The sequence below is a fragment of the Chiloscyllium plagiosum genome, unplaced genomic scaffold (genome assembly GCF_037043375.1).
Source record: "Chiloscyllium plagiosum isolate Xiang-an unplaced genomic scaffold, Cpla_swu_hap1 HiC_scaffold_15, whole genome shotgun sequence".
Lineage (NCBI taxonomy): Eukaryota > Metazoa > Chordata > Chondrichthyes > Orectolobiformes > Hemiscylliidae > Chiloscyllium > Chiloscyllium plagiosum.
In genome coordinates this window covers 46,847,907-46,869,885 of record NW_028270153.1, presented here as the reverse complement: position 1 = coordinate 46,869,885, position 21,979 = coordinate 46,847,907, and the positions used below count along the sequence as shown (strand labels likewise).

The 21,979-nt window shown below is 39.6% G+C and overlaps 1 protein-coding gene across 3 annotated transcripts in view; it reads left to right on the top strand.

The window, feature by feature from the left end:
- nfatc2a (nuclear factor of activated T cells 2a) overlaps window positions 1-21,979 on the top strand; it is a 176,463-nt gene that overhangs the window by 70,514 nt on the left and 83,970 nt on the right. For all 3 annotated transcript variants that reach the window (XM_087994939.1, XM_043710247.2, XM_043710246.2), the window contains exons 5-6: window positions 11,083-11,255; window positions 15,122-15,262. In XM_087994939.1, the coding sequence (XP_087851065.1) occupies window positions 11,083-11,255; window positions 15,122-15,262 (314 nt within the window). The remainder of the gene's footprint in view (window positions 1-11,082; window positions 11,256-15,121; window positions 15,263-21,979) is intronic.

Below are 21,979 nucleotides of genomic sequence, written 5' to 3'. Positions count from 1 at the left end.
CTCATATCCCTTCACACTTCACATGTCCTTATGCTTGACACTTACTTTTCATGTCTCCACCCATGGTCTCATACTCTCCAGACTAACCTATTCCCCTCCACTCAGATCCCAAGGTCCCGCAATAACCCTGATACTAACCTCTGCCTCCAATACTACCATTTGTTCTTCCACCCACTATGCCAAATCAGCATTATCCACCATGGAAAACCCCAGACAAAGATCTGAGATAAAGAAAATCAATTTCTAAGCATTAACTGCATACTTTTAGAAGAAAGAATCTTTGATTCATAAAAATCCATTCTCTACTTTTATGTCCCTTCAGTTAAATATTCTCTTACAAGGACAAACAATTCAAACACACAATCTCTCGTAAAAGCAAGCTTTGGAATTCATAGTCCCACTTCAAAAAGTCTATAATCACTAGGGAGCCATCAACTAAACTGTGAAACGGTAGGCTTTCTAATAATAGAAGTTTATGATATCTGTCATGCAGCACTAGATATATCATGGGACCATATACAAAAGGGTACCTTGCCTCTCTAAAATGGCACCCACCTCACCAAAGAACTCCACAAGGTTTAGATCTGCTCCTACCAGGTTTAATCTACACACATTAAGTTGCACACATTTAGGTCACCAAAATTAGACATGATCGGAGTCAACTATTGATTTATATGGGCAGGCTGCCTCCACATAAAGCACATGCATGATGTGAAATCCATCCCCATTCCTGGCCCCCAAAAGTGGCATTCGCCTGGACTTCTGCCTTTTTACCTCCCTTAATCACCTTTGCAATGATGGAGAATCTCTCCATTTGTTACCAAATTCCGGCCTTGATCTCTCCAAAAGGACACTTTTTTTTAACTTCCAGAGGGCAGTTTGTCCCCGAAAACTGTCCCAGGATCATATCCAAAGACATACCTTTATGGCTATCCATAAAAATCTACATTGATTGTACCTGTTGCTCCAAGTCTATTTTGCACATGGTGCATTTTACACACGTGGAGTACCCAACGGCAGATACATGTCGAGGTAGCTGCTGTGTAACCTCTATGAAACGCATATGTGCAAAATTTAACTTCCCCCAACAAAAATTCTAGGTGTTGTGCTTGAATGTGTGATTTCCAATTCTCAGTCTTCGTCACCTTATTGCAGTGACAAGAGAGGCTGTCTGTCATCGGGAAAATTCATACCTCTTTACCTTTCTTGTTTTTAATACGATATTTCTGGTTTTGGATGCTGAAAGTTAACTTGTCAATGTTAAAAACCCAAATAGTTGGCACTTTGAATGAGTGGCAGCTGGCTTTTCAAGTCTATTCCACCCAGCAATTTGACCCTGTTCCTATCACAGCTTGTTGTTTACAGTAGACATGCTACTTATTCAGCCATAGTACCTGACCTTGAATAATTGTGTAAACTGGTCTGATAAGACCATTAATAGTGTACCACCCATATTTCAAAACTAGATTGAAACAAATTAGGGTCATATTTATGAGAAAGATATCCTTTAGTATGACTGAAAGGGACAGTTGTTTTTAGGAAGTGAATTAGCAAGATTCCTTACAATCTGATTTTTTTTCCATTCACCTATTGGTAAATCTCTGGTTTGTGAATAGAACTTGGTTGTATTTGACAGTAGTGCTGTATGAAGAGTGTTTTCAATCAGGGTAACAGGCAACAGCTGGAAAAGACAATATTGTTTTTGCTGTCATTTTGTATTCTGTAACTATCAACAAAGGTCATGTTCTTCAAATTAAGAAAGCTGATTTAAGTATAGCAGACAGAAAATAATGACTAGGTTTTGGTTTTGGACTGAAGAGACAAGGTAGGTACATTGGAGCATGATATTACACCTGATCATTTACTGGAAGAGTCGGTGATCATTTTTCCTTAATTAGTGAACTGGAATGCTTTCCTTACGCACTAATATAGAAAGTCCTGAAGAACACTTGTGGCACAGTGGCAACATCCCTATCTCTGGATTAGAAGGTCTGAGTTTAAGCTCCACCTGCTGTAGAGTTGTATAATAACCTCTCTGAATAGGTTGATTGGAACATATCTGTAGAAAGCCTTGGGTTTAAAGGGTTGTACACGAATTTGGGGTGGTTGAACTGGCAAAGGGTACAACCTGATTCTGGATCAACGCTAGTCTGAAACCAGAAGCTATTAACGTATTTGACAATGCCATTTTTATAATGACTAATGGTACCTCCAGTTAAGGTACCCAGGAAAGAGCATTATGCTTGTTAAAATGGAAATGCTCAGATTATGTGGTAATATTTGCAGATACCACTGATTTAACTTGACTCCAGATAGGAATAAAAACTAACACGGAGATCTAAGAGAGCTGGACAGTTTGCAAATGTGGTTTAACACTGCACATGAGTTATTCTCTGTGGGGTGTTAACCAAACTAGGGGGATACTGCCTTCTGTGAGTGGTTTCAAAGCATATCTCTCCAGAGACAAGCTGCAATGTAGTAAACACATCCTGAGACTGCCCATCTGATTAAATCTTCAGCTTTAATTCTTATCTTGAGTTAGCTGATGTGTGAAATTTTAAGTTCGTATAATAAGATAGGAAATTTGATAACAGTTTTCAGTAACATACTTACCAATAGGAAACAGTGACTATAAACTGGTTGTATCAAACTTTAGATTTGAACTCTTTATTTTACTTTTTTGCCATGTCTTCTGCAGGCGCTAGCTATTGCTGAGGTTTGATTCTACAGGCCTGAGCAGTTCACTAATACCATGCCATAGTGATTAGCCTAGACAGAAATGTGGTTAATTTTAATCTAACTCAATGGATAGGCTTGCTATTCAATCCATACTTTAGGCAGAGCCATTCCAGTATTCTCCCATCCATAGTCTCAAAATCTTTTGGATTTTAAAGATATCTTTTGGATCCTCCTCAGCTATTTTTCAAGAGAAAAGTGGTCCACCTTGTCAAATCATTTCCTAATGTGCATACCCACCTATTACTGGTACTATCTTTGGAAATTTCCTCTGCACCTTCTCCAAGTGCACTACCTACGATACAGTATCTAGACCTTCAGGCATCCCTGTAAAGCATGGATTTTCTCTCCTAAGGTGGGTGCTGCTAGCCAGGAAATGTTGCTAGTGGGATCTTTGTTCCAGGATAGAGAGTTGGGATTGGGCAAGAATGAGGCCTGCCACCCCCTGGTGATTACGGGGGCTGTCAAATGCGGTGGTGAACTGTTTAAAAGGTTTGTGTTGGTTTTCTGGGACTCCCCCTCCAGTTCATTTGTTACATTTTAGGCCTTTTGGCTTTCACACTTCTTTGCACTTGGGGACCCCAGTGCAGAGATAATTATAGCTGAGGGAAGCCAAGAATTTATTTGACATCTTGGAAATAACATAGACAGTCTGTTTTTTTTTCTAAATACATTTTTTTAAGAGCTGGGGTTTTAACTAACTTCACTTCATGAAAATTCTTCTCTGCCTTCAGGAGCATTTAGGTCTACTCTTAAAAAAATGATTCCCATGTTGTGGGTTAATATCCTTGTTACAGTAAAAATGGAGTTTACCTACTGAGTTCAGGTTTCCCTTTTGTGAGTCACACACCCCTCATTTTTTTCTACCAGCAAGAAAGGATCTGTCAGAAATGAGGGTGGGACTTGCACTTGCAAATACCACCTGTGTTTTCAAAGTTCCACAGAATCTTCATGAGTCCCCAAGAATCCAAGCCGAAGTGAGATGTAGCCAAAATTTTATACAGCTTTTAAAGACCTTGAGTTTTAGCATAACTTTTGAAATTTTCAGTTCAATTCCTCAAGAAATAAAGGCTTGGTTCGCTTTTTATTTATGATCTTGTTAACCTGTGATACAGGTTAGTATATTTATACAGCAGTTTTCCTTTGTTTGTCTACCCTACCAAGTCCTGCAGTTTCTGAACAATAAATGACTTTCATCTTCTTCTTATCAAAATATATAACCTCACATGCAACTGTGTTGAACTTCATTTGTCAATTCTGCAAGTTTATTAATGTCCTTCACTAATTAGTCCTCCTCATTATTGACTGTCATCTAACTTTCCTGAAATTTTTATTATATACAAATATGGAAATTGAGTTTTGATTCTAAGTCCAAATGTTCATATAGCTCTGGTGGTTCCCAGCCCTGGTCCTTAGGAACCACATGTGATTGGATGGCATGCTGTTATTACACTCTCCTGTCGTATTATCATCATCCATTGATTTCAAACGTTGCTCCCTGAGTGGCAGCAAGCTATTTAGGAGGGTGAATTGCATTATGTTAACTTCTAATCTAACTTGCAGTAAAGTCCATGAAGACACACATTTGCCTGACCTTCTTTCCTCCTCCATTGCTCAGAGGTGCAGAAGTTGAGATCCACAAACCTCATAGACACAGAATTGACCCTGAAACTTTTCTCTCCCCATTTTAGTGCAGCTCCTTTAAAAATCAAATGAATCAATTATGATTTATTACAGTTGTGGTACCAGTATGATTTGATGATCACATTCAGCAAACTAGTTTAGAGGCTTTGCTGTGTGTGTATGTCAATGTGAAGGGGCTAAATTGACATACATACTTAGTTGCCTCAGACTGTTGCACTCTGAATCCTGGCGTGTTCTCCTCTTGCTTGTCTTCTGTAAGTCCTTAGTTAAAAACTGAAAATTTCAACTTTCTTCCTGCAGAAACAATATTCTGAAACCAATAATTATTAACAGCATGTCAAAAAATTATGTTTTTTTAAAAAATACTTTGGGGGAAAGCAAAAGTGCTGAAGGTGAGGCTTCCACTTAAAATTTCTTTCTGTTATGTTTTATTTTGTTATGAACATGGTATTTCTGCTTTTTACTGTAACGTGGATCAGTATAATGAAGGAATATTAAGCATTTAGAACAAATAGGAACTTCTGGCTTGAAGCCACAGTAATATTATTAATAACGACAATGTCATCTTTTTATGGAAGGCACTTCTGCGTCGCGAAGAATCTTCTCATTAAATAAAGGAGGTCATGGCTTCACTATTTGTTTTACAGCCAGCTTTTGCTGCCCACTACTAGAAATGTGAATGACAGTTGTCGAGAATTTCCTGTTTAAAATGCCTGGAGTTAATTTTCCCCCTGAATGGATGTGACAGGCACACAGTAAAATCTGAGGTTGGATTCCTGCAACTGTTTTTTATAAAACTGATGAATTGAAGTATCTGAATTATTTTTCCTGATATTTGTTTTGGTTGGCAGTCAAGAGTCAAGTAGTGAAAGAGAGAATGAAAGAATCCATATTTATATAGCACCTTTTATGACTTCAGAATGCCCACAAGCATATTATAGCTAACATTGTACTTTTGCACATTTGTAATATAAGGCAAGTAATGCCATGTAACTGAAAAGTTGTGAGAGGCTTTGAGAAGTTTGGATTGTTCAGGAGAAGGTGTTGAGGTTGGTTTTGTTATAAATCTCAACACATTGCCTAATATTAATAGCCAAATCTGCATCAATATAGCATTCTAATGGGTTTTAGTTTTTCATCAAAAATAATACAGGCCGACTTGTTATAATCCAACCTAATGATGTGACCCCAGAGTTACTTGCCTTTTCACTCTAGCAAGCTTTCAGTGCATGGAAACACTGGTCAATTTCTTGCATTTACCTCTAATTGCAAGATACCAACATTACTTTTGTGTATGACAGGCTTTACCTTTGTTCCAATGATTTTATCAGTTCATTGCAGATATTTAAAAGCAGCAGAGCAGATGCAAAGTATGAAAGGTTGCTTGAAGTAAATCTTATCATATTCCGACATCTCATCAGATCATTATTACATCTCTCTGGAAAAATTCCTCCATATCATTTTGATTTTGTGAAAGAAGTTTTTCAAGTGTAAAGTAGTGATGCCAAAACCTGAATCTCATTGTAAGGCCAACTATGTCAAAAACTAAATGAAGTTGATAGCATGCCTCTGATCTTTTTTTACATTAGTATGTTACTTTCGGTTTACTTTGAATGAAAAAAATCAATCCTGACAAAGAAAGGTTTCTTTAACAAGAAAGTTATTTTTGGCAGCAAGAGATCCATAGTGAAAGAGAAAGTATTGGTGTGGTCTTCAGTAGTTATGTGTATTATGAGTAATGTTTAACGGTTGGATTTAAAGGGGTTGGATTTGTGAAGTGGCATAATTATTAGCCCACATAAACTGATGTCTACTTTAGCTTCTAACTCAAAAGGACAATGTAAGTTTATTCAGACTATCCTGGATTGCAGTTGCTATAATTACTATGCCCTCCTCATCTACAGCCACTACATCTGCTTTACTTGTTATTCGTTACTACCTTCGCAGACATAAATGACATAACCCTGTGAAAGAATATCTGTTACAGCAGGCAGATATTCCCATATGACTAAGTTTGCATTTGTAATGGTTACTATTATTAGAGGCATTAAACATTGTACCACACCCCTCCCTCAGCAGCCTGGCAAGCAGTTAGAAAACAAAGGCACATTTATAGATCATTACTTCCGAAACACAGAATAAAGCCGAGAGAGGGGGAAGAATTCCTGCCCTTACAAACCAAACTTGGGGAAAATTCCCCAGATGGCTACGTTTTTGCTTTTTCTCAGCCTGTTTAAAAACAAAGAGTAACACAAAAAAATGACTTCAATTCCACCCCCCTGCCTTCACATAGACCTCATGGCTCATCTATGCAATGCTTGCCACCTCCTGAACCCCACCCATTCCATATGGCTCCTCAAAGTCAAGTTGCGTCCTTATACCTACCAATGACCTCTCATACACTTTATGTCAATCTATGTCACCCTACCTTTCCCAATGCACCATCCTTTTCCCTTTTCTCACCATGTCTATCACCCAGTACCCATTATGAGGTAGTCTTTTGATGTATTCTCAGATTTGTTCTAAAATACACAAGTCATGTTCTGGACATTGGATCTGATTGTAGACAGCTGCACTTTAGTATGTGCATTGCCTTCAGATGTACAAATTACAACCCATTCTTGCTTCTCAACACCGCCACCCCTGAATTGTCAGGTGTCAGGTTTAGGGGCAGGAATAAAGCTTCAGGCATCTTTTTGGCTGAATGGAACACGCACTTCATCATGATGAAAATTCAGGCCAAAGCTCTGATGCAAGTACAACTTTTATTAAAGCCTTCATTTTCTGCATTGACACTTCTAGACTTCAGGAAATTCACCCAAGTGACCAGACTTGAAACCAGACTTGAAACCAGGATGAACCTGGCTCATCAACCAGTGATTATATCCCATTTGAGTGGAATTATGCCTTTATCTGATATTTGCACGTGTGCAGTGCAGCAAGGGGCATTGGATGGTGATCAGGAACCCTTCTCTAGAATGGGGTACTGAAGTTAATTGTAGCACTATAAGTGTTGCCCATATTAAGATCAGCAAGTTTAGCACAGATGGTGAATCAAAGCTGGGAACTTCTGATTTAGATGGTTCAATGCTATGTGGGAAAGGTGGGTAGTCAGTAAAGGCATGACTCAGCTGTGAATCATGCAGGTTCAGTGAGGGAGAAATTATTTGTTGCACATTATCTGACCTTAATCGCGAGGTCCTGTGAATCAAGTTAAACAGAGGACAGATCAAGAATGAAAGAAGAAAGTTGAAGATAACGACTGACAGGTTGAGTGTGAGAGGGGGCAATAACAGTGTGGCAGGGTCCAACTGATGGAATTGGAAGGGATACTCTAAGGTAAATGACAGTTGGTTAAGTGTTGATGGGTCAAGATAATGGTGATGGAGTGGGGGTCAAAGATTAAAGTGGGAATGTCAAAGGTGATCGAGGGAGGGTAAAAGGTGGTGACAGATCTGAAGGTGCCTTCATTGCATATCTAGGCCTCACAAATAGCCAGACTGATTCTGCATGATTGCGACATTTAAATTGGACATTGATCCCACAAGGTAATTGTGGGACTGATGACTTCCTGCCAATCTCCCCTCTGCAAATCTAATTAGTTGGCCTCCATATGATTCCAGATGATCAGCTGCACCATCCCAAAGAGAGGTCCTATGCACATGTATTTCTGCCATTAAAAACTTAATCAAGTGAACAAGAGTCCAGGCTGAATATACTACTTCCCCTCCAAAATAGCACCTGCAAGACGCATACACATTTCTGATGCTGGCTTCACTGGGGAGCCATTCTGAGTGAGCTAGCAGCTAGAGCTTTTATAGTAGGATGCAGATTGTAAAATTGACCTATACATCATATTGATACCATTGCTGCTATTGTGGTAGCGTGGGTAGGCTTGGTGACTCAATGGTTAGTACTGCTGCCTCACAGCGCTTGTGAGGTCTAGGTTCAATTCTAGCCTCAGGTGACTGGCTGTGTGGAATTTGCACATCCTAATCATGTCTGCATGGGATCCCTCCAGGTGTTCTGGTTTCCTCCCACAGTCCAAAGATATGCAGGTTTGGTGGATTGTCAATGCTGCATTGCCCATAATATTCAGGGGTGTGTAGGCTAGGTGGATTAACCATGGCAAATGCAGGGTTATAAGGATGGAGTGAGTCTGTGTGGGATGCTTTTCAAAGAGTCGATATGGACTTGTTGGGCTCAATGTTTCCACACTGTAGGGATTCTATAAAACCATCACACTGCCTGTATGAAAAATTGTGGCCCTTGTGTTTACAGAGTGATGTTTCAGACCCTGGTTCACTTACTTATGGCAGGATTCTTTCCCAGAAGACTCTGTGGCTTTTGATCATAGCTGCTTTTAATTTCCATGGGTGACATTGTTTTTTTTTCAATTGTTCAGTACAGCTTTACTGATGGACTGTTCAGGTGGTAGTTGTAAAATATTTTGTCATACTTGCAATGGTTTCAGCAAAATGATCTTCGATGGCTAAACGTGCTTTCTTAAAGGCAGAGAGAGAGTGAAAAGCATTGTGAGACACTATTGTTTGCCATTTGTGAGCCATGGGACTAAATAATTAATTGCAGAGCTATCAGTGTGTATAAGTATAATTGAAAAGGAATGCTTTCCCACCAAAATGAATCACAAAAAATTAAGGTTTGCTGTGAATTTAGTTAATCTGCTTATTTTGACATTAATTTATTTTAACATCCTCTTGACATTTTGGCAAACCTTTAATTGAGTCAATCATTCCCGGAAGTGATTTTTTTTTCCATTATATTGATCAGTCAATGATCAGAGGAGATAGAATGATCATTTCCTCTGATTAGAAATAATTCCATGAAATGGCGCTGAAAACCTTTTGAATGACCAGCCACAGCAATTAGCAGAATGGTTAGGTAGTAATAGTTCCACTTTGCTGGTTAAGATTTTTTTCTGGATAGAAAGAGTTGAGACATGTCCTGTCAAAACAATTTTAAGTTTGTACTCCATTTAGCTAAGCATTTTAAATATTAATTTACTCAATTCTTATTTTCAAGTTAAAAAAAAAAGTGGCTCACTTGGGACCAGTTTGAATTCAAAGCAGAATCTCTGGCTTTCTAAGTAGATGCAAAGAATTTTGAAGTACTGTGAAATTTCCAGTGCCACAAGAATTCTGAAACTCATCAATTGTGGATTGCTTTCAAGTGCAGTTTGTTGTTTCGTTTCATGAGGAGAAGAGAAACCTACAGAAGATCCAGATCTTGTTGCAAGAAGCAGTTTAGCTGCCTGAACAGGTCTGGCCTGGTGCCAATTCAGTGTGTGGTTGGTACAACTGTCTAGTGATGCTATTATGCACTAAATAACTTTTGAAATTCAGAACAGTTGTTAATCTTTTTTGCTGAATCCTTTGCCATAATGTTTTCAACTGTTCAAATATGAATCATCTAGTTTATGTTGATTCAGCCTGCTTTTCATTCTTGTGATGTGGGTTTCAATATCAAGAATGGTATTTATTGCCCAACACTAGTCAAGGACTCAATGGCTCTTCTGATAAAGATGACAGATTTTCTTGACAGAATATTGATGAACTAGTTGGGTTTTTACAACAATCCAACAGATTTATGGGGCAGTATTTAATTGATCTGATTAAGGTATTGCCCACTGGAAGAGAACCCACATCAGTTCCACAGGGGAAACCAAACTACATTAAATACATCTTAAAGTAAAGACCGAAAGAACTGTGGATGCTGTAAATCAGAAACAAAAATAGAAATTGTTGGCAAGGCCCAGCCGGCCTCGCAGCATCTGTGGAGAAAAAAATCAGAGTTAACGTTTCGGGTAGAGTGACCTTTCCTCAGACCCTTCCTTTCAGGCACTCAATTGGCTGCTGTTGGGTCTTGCCTGGACTCTGGCAACCAAAGTCCCACCCACTGAGAGCTGATGGCCAGTTAGAGGTTAGCAGATCCCCACCCTCGTCAGCGCCAATGAGAGCAGTCGTAGCTGCTACCCACCAGATATCCCCAGGATTGTTGAGTGACCCTAGGCCAAAGGTGAGTGAGGGTGGGATTGGGATTGTGGTTGTGAGAGATGGGGGCAGAGGATCAAAGCTAAGGGCAAGGTGTCCTTTAAGTAGCCTGCCCCCACTGAGCTCCAATTGAGGAATTTTCCTATGAGACATTTGACAACCGAATAGTGTTTGCCAGAGTGTACTTGAGAAGTGCTAGGAACTTGTGCCCTTCCCATTTAACAAAGGGCTGTAACTTACATTTCAATTTCTCTTCTGAACACAGATCAATTCATCTGCATAGTCTCTTTCATTGGAAAGAGTTAACATGAAAATTGTCTTTTGAGTGTCGACCAATTTGCAAAACCAGTAATAGTACATCAGAACTTTGTCAATCTTATACACTTGTCTGACTCAAGTTAGGTGTTTCTGCTGAAAAAAAAGGTGTGACTTAATTGATACTGCAGACCATTAAATACTTGTTGAAACATCATATTCCTGTTGTTAGTTATGAATGAGCAACATCAAAATGGTTTATTTTTGGAGAGGTGAAATGCAGACCAGTATCTAGTCAACTGATTACCAATCAATCAATCTGTTCACAAACTCTGATGTGCTGTGAATTGCTAGCTTGCAGAAAAGTAAAGTTATTATGACAAATAAAATAATTATATTTTTATGTTATGTAGCTCAATGTGCTTTATTTTAATAGGATTGACTGTGCTGGGATACTGAAGCTGCGAAATGCTGACATCGAGCTGAGGAAAGGGGAGACGGACATTGGCAGGAAGAACACCAGAGTGAGGCTTGTATTTCGAGTACACATTCCTCAAGTCAGTGGCAGGACAGTGTCACTACAGGTTGCTTCAAATCCCATTGAATGCTGTAAGTTTTCTTTTACAGTTAAATCCATTCATTACACAGAGGCTTATGAGATTATGACGTGACGATAATAGCCTATGTTTTACTGATTTCTAACAAACCCAACTGTTCTTATAATGTATCATTTACATGAACCAGTATGTTCTTTAGAATACACACACGCATGCACACACTTGTTCTCAAGGTCTAACTCAGCCACGATACTGAGTACAATAGAACAAAATGAGAACTGATATTTGTCGAAAGTTTATGTAATGATGCCCATTTGTCGAAAGGCCTCCAAGCATTTAATATTGTAAAATATAGGTGTAGGCACACACTGTCAATCACAACTTATATGGTTCCATTAAAATAGAAAAATACTTTAAATCTAAAGTGCCAGACACCACCAATGTTGAAAAAAAAACAGATTATACAGTAGCAAATGGGTCACATCAAATATCAAATCTGAAAGATGCATCTTGATTTGTTAAGAAAAAGAAATGGCTTTTTTACAATAAATGCAATTATGGCAGCTAGCTGAGGTCCTGAAATTGTGAAACACTAATCTTATTACACATAAAGGCTACAGCAGAAAAACAGGCCATTCAGTCCATCTGATCTCTGCCAGATTTTATATTCGACATTAGGCTTCTCCCAGCATCTAACCCTGACAGTACACCAACCTGTTGTCTCTCATATGTTTATCTAGGGTACTCTTGAAACAGTCTGTGTTAATTACCTCAATTTTTATATTGAAAAGCACGTCTCATTTTCAAAACCTCAGTTGCTAAATTGACATTCCTTCAAGTACAACACATATTTCCTTCAAGTGCATAACTCTGTGTAATAACAACCATTAGGATTCATAGTTCTACTTCAAAAAGTTTCTAACCACCTGTAGCTGTCAGGCAATGTGCAAAGTAGCAGGCATCCTACTTTGATAATGAATAGTTGTGAAATCAGTCATACTAACCTTGGTAATGGTAGCCCTCATGCTTTTGTAAGTAACCAGAGTTAAATAGCAAGCAGTGACTTTTTAAAAATACATCAGACAATTTTTGCAAAGATTTATATTGCAGAACTTTTCAATGCCTTGACAGATTGTGTTCACTTTGACAGTTGCTCTTGACATTCCTAACAGATTCTGTTGGCTCTGTTGACAGGTCCTCTTGACAGTTGCTTTTTTAAGTTTTGTGATGGTTGATTTTGACAGATCCCTGACAGTTTGAATGTCTGTTAGACTTACTACACATATGCCCTTTTCACACACATTCGTGACTTCTCTTAATTCCAAAGGCTCTTTACCTCTCCAAAAGAGTGTCTGAGGACCATATCCAGAGTGATGCCTTATCTTTCCAAAATGGTATCTTGAATTTCGATGTAAGGTTTAGACCTACTCTGATGAGGTTCAATCTGCGCATCTGGTGTTTCAGATGCCAAGTTTACCAAATTGTAAAGGAGTGGTTTAACTGTTGATTTTTATGGCATCTGTCCCAGTTAAATGCACACCCATGATACACAAACCATTCCCATTTTCACCTCTGAAAATGTCATGTTTAGTGGGATGGGACTTCTTATTTTCACACACATCTGGCCTCTTGTCAAAGTCAGAGAGGATCTCCATCATGGCATACATCCAGGCCTGTGTTAGCTTTTATTCATTTCTCTTTTTTTAACCAAAAACATACTTCAAGGATATTTATTACATTGCCATTTAATAGATATTGAATTCTCCCAGAATCCTTTGAGGAGTCAATATCCTAGTGGTATTATCATTAGATTATTACTCCAGAGACATGGTAATGTTCTGGGGACCCAGGTTTGTATCCTGACATGGCAGCATTTAAATTCAATTTTGAAAAATCTGGAATTAACGTTCTATCGAAACCACTGTCGATTGTCGAGAAAATCCCTTCTGGTTCAGTAATGTCCTTTAGGGAAGGAAGCTGCCATCCTTGCCTTGTCTGGCCAACATGTGTCTCCAGAACCACAGTAATGTGGTTAACTCCTAACTACCGTCTGGGCAATTAGGCTCGGACAACAAATGATGGCCTTGTCAGCAATGCCCTCATCCCTTGAATGGATTTTTAAAAAAGCTAGTGATGTCTACATTACATGAATTAATAAAACAAAAGCCAATCTAATGTAATTCTTATCTCCTGCACTCTCTTTACCTTTCTCTTTCATGGAATTTCTAACCCAGAACTGCCTTTCATGCTGATGTTTTACAGGAGGTCCATCCTGTAGTGCAAGCCGCATGAATCTCCCAGTTTCATTTCAACTCCAGACAATCTTGTGCAGCTGCCTAATACAATATTGAAAAGCCTGCAGGAGAGTATAGAACAGGCCCTGCCTAATTTCAGCTGTAACATGAGCAGTGAATGTTCAATTTAATTTTCCTAACTCTGTCTTTGATAGAAAAGGTCTTGTGCTAAAATCACCTGAGAGAGAGCTGTCAACTGTCTTCTGTTTGAATTTTTTGTTTGTACTTTTCATCCAAAGTAAATCCTTCACTCAGTTGATTTGGATATTTTTGTTTGTTAAGCAAACATGTTTGCTATGATGTATTATGTTAAGTGAGTAGAGTGGAATTCAGAAAGTACATTAGCACTGGCAAGTGAGGAGCTGTATTAGAATGAAAGTAGCACAAGATGATCAGAATTTGTTAATGGAATCCTTCATCAAGTGAAATTGCACACAGGCTCTTGGAAATTTATTGATTAAAAGAGAAAAAAGACTGAAGGGCCACATGGATTACCAAAACAATTGAATATTTGTACAACTCCACTTTGATTGTTAAGATGAACCTGTTCCTTGTCCCTCAGCTTGACTGAAGTGTAAAGACAATTTAATCACAACCTATGCTGGTTTTTTATTGTGCATCTAAGCACAGAGAAACAAGTGTTGAATCATACATTTTGCTTTACTAAGTTAAAATTTAAATATTTGTGAATTGTAGATTACTTATCTAATTGTAACCAGTATCAGTTATAGAGTCATAGTGTCGTACAGCATGGAAACAGACCCTTCAGTCCAACTCGTCCATGCCTACCAGATATCCTAAATTAATCTAGTCCCATTTGCCAGCATTTGGCCTATATCTCTCTAAACCCTTCCAATTTGTGTACCCATCCAGATACCTTTTAAATGTTGTAACATACCAGCCTCCACCACTTCCTCTGGCAGCTCATTCCATGCACACATCAGCCTCAGCGTGAAAACTATTTGAAAAAGGTGTATTTAAAGTTTTTAACAGATTGATGAAATATTATTCTAGGAATTGCATCTTTTGTCTTTGAAATATTTCAACGTGACAGTATGACCTGAAGTGTCACGTCTGAAGTATCATGCTTGCAAGCAAGAAACAAATGTACAGGATTTGCAAACTTTGTTTATGTAAGATGGCCAACCATCCAATCTGCATTTCTTGTATTAAAAGTGAGCATGATACAATATTACCTCATGAGCTGTGAAGCATTTTGTGTTTTTATGAGGATATAAAAAGTACTATATAAATGTACTTCTTTGCTTCTGACATAGAAGTAGCAAACAAATTGTATTAACACAATTTTTTGGAAACCCTTTTCAACCTTTGAGGGCACTAATGCTATTAATACTACACTTGTATGGTGAGCCTGGTCCTCAGGCTGAAAAACGTACATCATTATGAAACTGGGTAAGCCGAATATATTTGCACAGTCAGGTATAACATTGACACATAAAGGGATATTTATCAACTCAGACAGACACAATGATTAAAGGTCTTTGATATTTAAATGAAAGCTATGTACAAAGAACAAAAATAGCTGCTGTAAGACTCAGTTTTTTGTTCTCGAATGATTATTAGTGTCTTTCTGTAATGAGTTCACTTTGTTTCATTGCTCCAGCTCAGAGATCTGCACATGAATTGCCAATGGTGGAAAAACAGAGCACGGACAATTGTTTCGTTACAGGTGGACAACGGATGATTCTCACTGGTCAAAACTTTACGACTGAGTCAAAGGTCCTTTTTACAGAGAAGACTCATGGTAAGACATGTCGTCCTTTTGGGAATCCATTACAAACTGGAAGTGAATTGCATTGTTGATGAAATCTGAAAACAATCTGAAAATAGAAGTAAGAAGGTTATGCTTGACTTATATGGGTTATTGGTGAGACTATGTCTCTGTGCACAGTTCTGGTTTCCTTATCTAAGGAAGGATGGAAATGCATTAGAGGTGGTTCAGAGGAAGTTTACTAGATTGATATGTGGAAAGAGGGGGTTGTTTTATGAGGAAAGACTAGACAGAGTTTGTTTTTACATGAGTTTAGAAGACTGAAGGCTGATTTGATTGATATTTTATAAGATCCTGCATGGACTTGACAAGATGGACTTAGACAGGATGTCTCATCTTGTGGGTGAATCCTGAACCAGGGGGCATTTTTTAGGAGGGCTGTGAAATTGTGCAACTTTGGAAATCTGTTTGGTTAAATTCTATGTTCAGCTGGAAAATCAAAGGTTTTCAGTGGCACATGTGACTATGGAATTCAGAACACAAGAAGAACAACCAAGATCTTATTGAATGGTGGAGCAGGCTTGGAGTGCTAAATGGAGAAAGTGAGGACTGCAGATGCTGGAGATCAGAGTCGTGTGTGGTGCTGGGAAAGCACAGCAGGTCAGTCAGCATCCGAGGAGCAGGAGAATCGACATTTCGGGCATAAGCCCTTATCAGAATGTTTCCTGATGAAGGGCTTATGCCCGAAACGTCGATTCTCCTCCTCCTCGGATGCTACCTGACCTGCTGTGCCTTTCCAGTACCACACTCTCGACTTGGAGTGCTAAATGGCCTAGTCCTGCTCCCGATTTGCATATTCATATGTATTTGGAGTTGCTCTCATTTAGAATGGAGTATAAGGGGGAAGCTTTACATCATAACTCAATGTGGCAAAAGTAATTGTAAATGTGTTTCCAATTTTTGAAGCACAGTGTGCACTGATAAACTTTACTGCTTGAATGATTCATATGGGAAGTGGAAAGATTCACACATAACTAGTGTCTTCTGAGGTAGCACTGAAACTAAGTGGTTGTGAGTAATTGGAACTTCACTTTGCATAAGTTTGTGCTCTACCAAATGAGAAGTTACTCAGTGTGATGTTGGTTGGTGAAGGCACCAAATGTCCAATTCCCCACCAATAACATTGAAGCCTACAGGAAGTATAGGTTGCGTAAGGCCTTGATTTTCATCCCCGGGTTGTGAACATAGAGACGGGAAACTGCCAGCTCTGCAAACACGACCTGGGAGAAACTGACCTGGAGGGTTGGGTTTTCATTCCAGGCTGGTGGCATTCCTTGGAGGCAGGCTAGGTAACCCCAGAACAGGAGTAGATGTAGGTTGGGCATGCTCTGTACTGCAGATTAAAGAAAAAACATCCCTTCAGCTCTTACTCACTTATATCCTCCATCCCCACACACATCCTACACTCCATGTATGGCAGCCCATGCTACCTCATATTCTCTGTGCCACTCCTATCCATCCACGTAGTCTCTCATGTCCCCTATGCAAACCTATGCTCCTTTACACACCACTGTGGCCTTTTAAAGCCCCATGTTAACTATTGCCCCTGTAGCTAATCCCCTGTCCTGTATCACTCAATGACTAATGTATACCATTCTATGCCACCAACCCACCGCTCTTTGACGTTTCACATGCTATGCCAACTCACCTAGTATCCATCATAGACAGAGTTCAGCATCCATGCATAGAGGAAAAATAATTAAGTACTATTAAATTAAAATCCAAGCATGTACTGTACTTACCACTATTAGGAATAACACTCTCATTCACAAAAAAAAAGACTTACTGCATTTCAATTTCTTCATTCAATAAAGTCTTGTGGAAGTAAATGGGCAGCACAGTGGCACAGTGGTTAGCACTGCTGCCTCACAGTGCCAGACCCCCGGGTTCAATTCCCGCCTCAGGCAACGGTCTGTGTGGAGTTTGCACATTCTCCCCACGTCTGTGTGGGTTTCCTCCGGGTGCTCTGGTTTCCTCCCACAGTCCAAACATGTGCAGGTTAGGTGAATTGGCCATGCTAAATTGCCCATAGTGTTAGGTGAAGGGGTAAATGTAGGGGAATGGGTCTGGTGGGTTGCTCTTTGGAGGGTCGGTGTGGACATGTTGGGCCGAAGGGCCTGTTTCCATGCTGTAAGTGATCTAATCTAATTATGAACATTTCATTCTAGCGCAAGAGGCATCAAAATTGACAGTTTCACATCAAAAAGTCTAAAATCACTTTCAGATGTCAATCAAACAGAATAAAAGGAACCCCACTCTAATAATAAATCCTTGAGAAATCAGTTGTGCAGCAGGAATTCAGTAATAGAATTCCTCAGATTGTGGTAAATCTCTTGACTATTTGACAGTTTAATCATTTTCAATGAGCTATGCACATTCTTGTTGTCTTTTAACTATCCAAAAGGGCACTTTGACCTAAGAGCACCTTATACATCCCCTTAAGATTCCCTGAGACATATCAAAAAAGGGAGCTCAGTTCTCCAACAGGGCACACTGTTCCGATCTGATCTGTTTTGCACATTCTTGGTTCCATGCAGCCAAGATTCCCAAATCTGATTTAATTGAAGACAACTTATCATTTAATGGATAGCTGTTCCCACCAATCAGTCATGCACAAAGCACCGCTATTCAACTCTCGCCCTACAAAACATCACATTTGAGGACAGGATTTATGATTGTTCCAGAATTCTTCCAATTTTTAATGCAATGGAGAAAGTCTGTGTCATGGTCAAACGTCAGTTATTACTTCTCAGAAGAAATGGGAATTGAAAATGTTGTTACAGGGTAGATTTAAGGAATATATACTCATAACATAAATTTTGCCTGACCATAGCATCCACTGCATCTACACAAATGTTTTACTGATGCTCAGGCACTGACAAGCACAATATCGTCTGTACTTTGCATTCTGCTACATGTGTTCATTCAAAGAATCTGTATATCATGAGGCTATGTTTGTAAAATCTGCCCTTTGCCCAGTTCAGTTGCAAATATTGATATTCTTCTTTATCAGCATAGAATTACAAAATATTTAAGGCACTGTACATACCAATTGGCCAAACTGGACTATACACCACAAGATTCTCTTCCTTACTTCATCTAACCGACCCAACGTAACAGTCTCTTCCTTTCTCCCCGAGAGTTTACAACATCTTCTGCAGTGGTGTTCTTAACTTTGGGATGCGTGGTAATAAAGTAGAAGCTGGAAACTGTAAAAATGAACTGCCTGAAATCTATCTCACTGAGAATCATCATTCCCTTCTCTAAATATTGAACTCCTTGTACTGCTGAAAAGATAATCATTTACCTTCTGAGGCAGATTATGCAAGTATTGTTATCAATGTATTTTTAGATTTTTTTTCCATTGTAATTTGATTATGCAGATATACCTATTATTTAGATTTAGCTCAGAGAATGAACCTTGCATCATTGACTGTGAACATACAAGTGGGAATGGCAGATTGAAAACCTACTCCTGACTGGAATAATAGAGAAAATATTTTCTGACAAGGTCTAGTTTTTTAATATTGTATGATGTTCTTTTTCTTCATCATTTCAGTTCATTATTTTTAGAAAGTTGCCTATAGTGTTCTGAAACAGCATTCAGTTTGTTTAGTATTTTCCTTGAGCTAAATTATAATGTAGTTTGCTGCTGTTGCACAAACAATGCTGAAGTTCCTGATGTTGCTGCTTTTGATGTGGTCTTGACAGGAAGACAGGAAGTTAAAAATGAATGCTTAGTTAACTGATCATCAAGTGCGAGGCAATGTTTCTTAATTGCTATTGAACCTGCACAACGTTCCAACTGGTTCTTCAGACTAATAGCAGAGCAAATTCTTAAGATGAAATGGTGCTTTTTTAAAAATCTGATTTATTTGCACACTACACACAGCAGGACAATATAATTTATTATCATATGAAGATGTGTGGCCAGGTTTTCAAAAAAGATCACAGGGTCAGGTACTGGTGTTGGATGTTACGTCAGAACACCAATACTTCCTGGTAGGGCTGAATTTCACCTTTATTTGGCTAAGTGTCAGTTTTGAGAAAGTCCTGATGAAGGGCTTATGCCTGAAACATCAGTTCTCCTATTCCTTGGATGCTGCCTGACGTACTGTGCTTTCCTAGCACTACATTCTCAACCAAGTGTCAGTTTTATTGGGTTTCACGGATAGTTTCTCCATGAGGTCTAGTGGGTTTTCTTGCCACACCATATCAAACTCACCTCATGAACTACCCTACTCTGCTCCTCTTGCCCAATCTAGCCTCATTCTACCACTTGCTGTACCCAGTTCAACTTGCCATTGCCAGGTTATCATGGAATGGACCAGCATTACCTGGTGCTGGTGCCATTTTAAAAGGCCATTGTATACCCGGGCAAGCTCTGCTACACTGAAACTGCCCTGCACGGCTCCCGATATTAGCCCTCAAAATGGTAGAGTAGGAACAGTTAGTGTCCCACTCTGCAGAGAGGGACTTGGAGATCTTGGTGCATGAGGTGGTGTAAAGGCAGAATGTGTGCCGTCCTAGAATTAGCAGTAGAGAACATAATACCACCTCCCACCAAGATTCATGCTCTACCACTCGTAATGTTGCCTCCAACATCTCTCACTCACCATCACCCACCATGGCCCCCAACACCACCAACCCCCTCCATGCCCTCTGTACTGCCTACTAACTTGCATGGGGCATCTCCCCACCTATACCAAAAATAACAAGCTGTGCCACCCACTTATATCTCCCTTAATACCTGTCCTTCTTTAATTGCAAGAGAGGAAAACAACCCAAAATAGTGCAGAAAGATAGGTGATGGACTACCAACCTTCAGCTTCACTGTTTTACAGAGAGAACTCTGACTCTGACTGCCCTGACGCTGACTAACTATCTCCAATCCTCGGGACTGGTATCAGACGCTGCCCTTGAATTACTGTGCCAGGTCTTCCTCACTGAAGGCTATCTTCATTGACTTTATTGAGGACTGCTGATAGTCATGACAAACCTCCTAGCCTTGTGTGTGTGCTCAATGCCAAGGCAATATAGCAATACTATGAGCCTAGAATCTCTAGCTGAAGGCAGCACAATGTCTCAGTGGTTCACACCACTGTCTCACAGCGCCAGGGACCTGGCTTTGATTCCACCCTCGGGTGACTGTGTGTGGAGTTTGTACATTCTCCCTGTGTTTGTGTGGGTCTCTTCTGGATGCTCTGGTTTCCTCCCACAGTCCAAAGATATGCAGGCTATGTGGATTGGCCATGCTAAATCCATGGGCATGCAGGCTAGGTGGATTAGGCAGGAATAGGGCAGGGGGTGGGTCTGGGTGGAATACTGTTTGGAGGGGCATTGTGGACTCAATGGGTTGATTGGCCTGCTTCCACACTATAGGGATTCTATGTGAGCATCCATGTAGGCTCAAAGTGAGAGAATGTTAAGATAACAGAACAGTAGCATGGGGATGCAGCTTATTCCAGTCTAAGAGCTGGCCGCATGTGTCTGAGTGCAAAATCTCCTTACAGCTGCATTACCCTGTTGTTGCCATTGCGACCCAGGCATTGCAGTACAGGATCTTACTGTAAGTGGATCGGGGATGTGCTATGAAGGCTCTTAGAGGCTATAATATGGCAGGTGCCAATGTCTGTCAACTTGGGTGTGTGTAGCTGGAGCATGGCCCAAAGTGCTTGTGCCTGGTGTTCAATATGGATGGCCTTTGAAACAAATGTCGAGGTTTCTCATTGTCTAGTTCACTTGTAGCAGGTGGTAGGACAAAAAGCTGCATATTAAAAAAGTCAGATGTGCTATTAATAAGACCATTGACAAGTAATAACCTTTAATTGACAAGTCACTAATGCCCAGCAAGAACCTCACCTTGACACATGGAGCTTAGTTAAAATACACAGGGAGCTGCTCCCAATGTTGAGAGGCCTCATTCAACTTCTTGTATGATTCTGCCACATTTCAGACCCCATATTATTCATATCCCTATAAAGATTTCTCCCACTATCTTTTAAGTCTACTCAATATGGCCAACTAATGCCGGCAAGAGAGCTGCTCCTGCCCTTCTTACTCACGATTACTTTCTACCCCATTGTACCTAAAGAAGCTTCTTGCTGTAATTGGCAGATTAGTGACAGCTTCTAATATGGTTGACACCTCCTTTTGGCACTCTTGCCAGATGGGCATGGTGCCTCTGACTGAGTAGCAAGCCCACTCCAAGTAAGCCACGTATATTTAATAAGAGTTGAAAGGGTCAGGACCCTATACTCATTTGGCTATTGGGTTCCTAACCTCACATTGAAAACCTGTCCAACTAGTTTACATTTCAAAAACTAGAAGTCATTTGTAGCTTTACATACTCCAACAGGACCTCAGTTGGAAATAAAAATGAAAACATTCAATTGCTTCTGATGAGATTAAAGATTATTCTGAATATATCGCATTTGTTGAAAATCTTTCAAAATGTTCAGTGCAACACAAAACCCCACATGAGCCCTTACTCCAGGCAAAAGAGCACTTCATTGGCTCACCTAGACATAGTGACATTTAGTTACAGTGGGAAACCAAAGCTGTGCAGCTTCCTACATTCCAGTAAATGTTATGCTCTGTGAGGTTCACCTTTCCAACATAGTTAGACTCTCAGGAACCAAAATTAAACATTGAAGCATAAAATTTCTCAATTTACAATGGATCTCATCT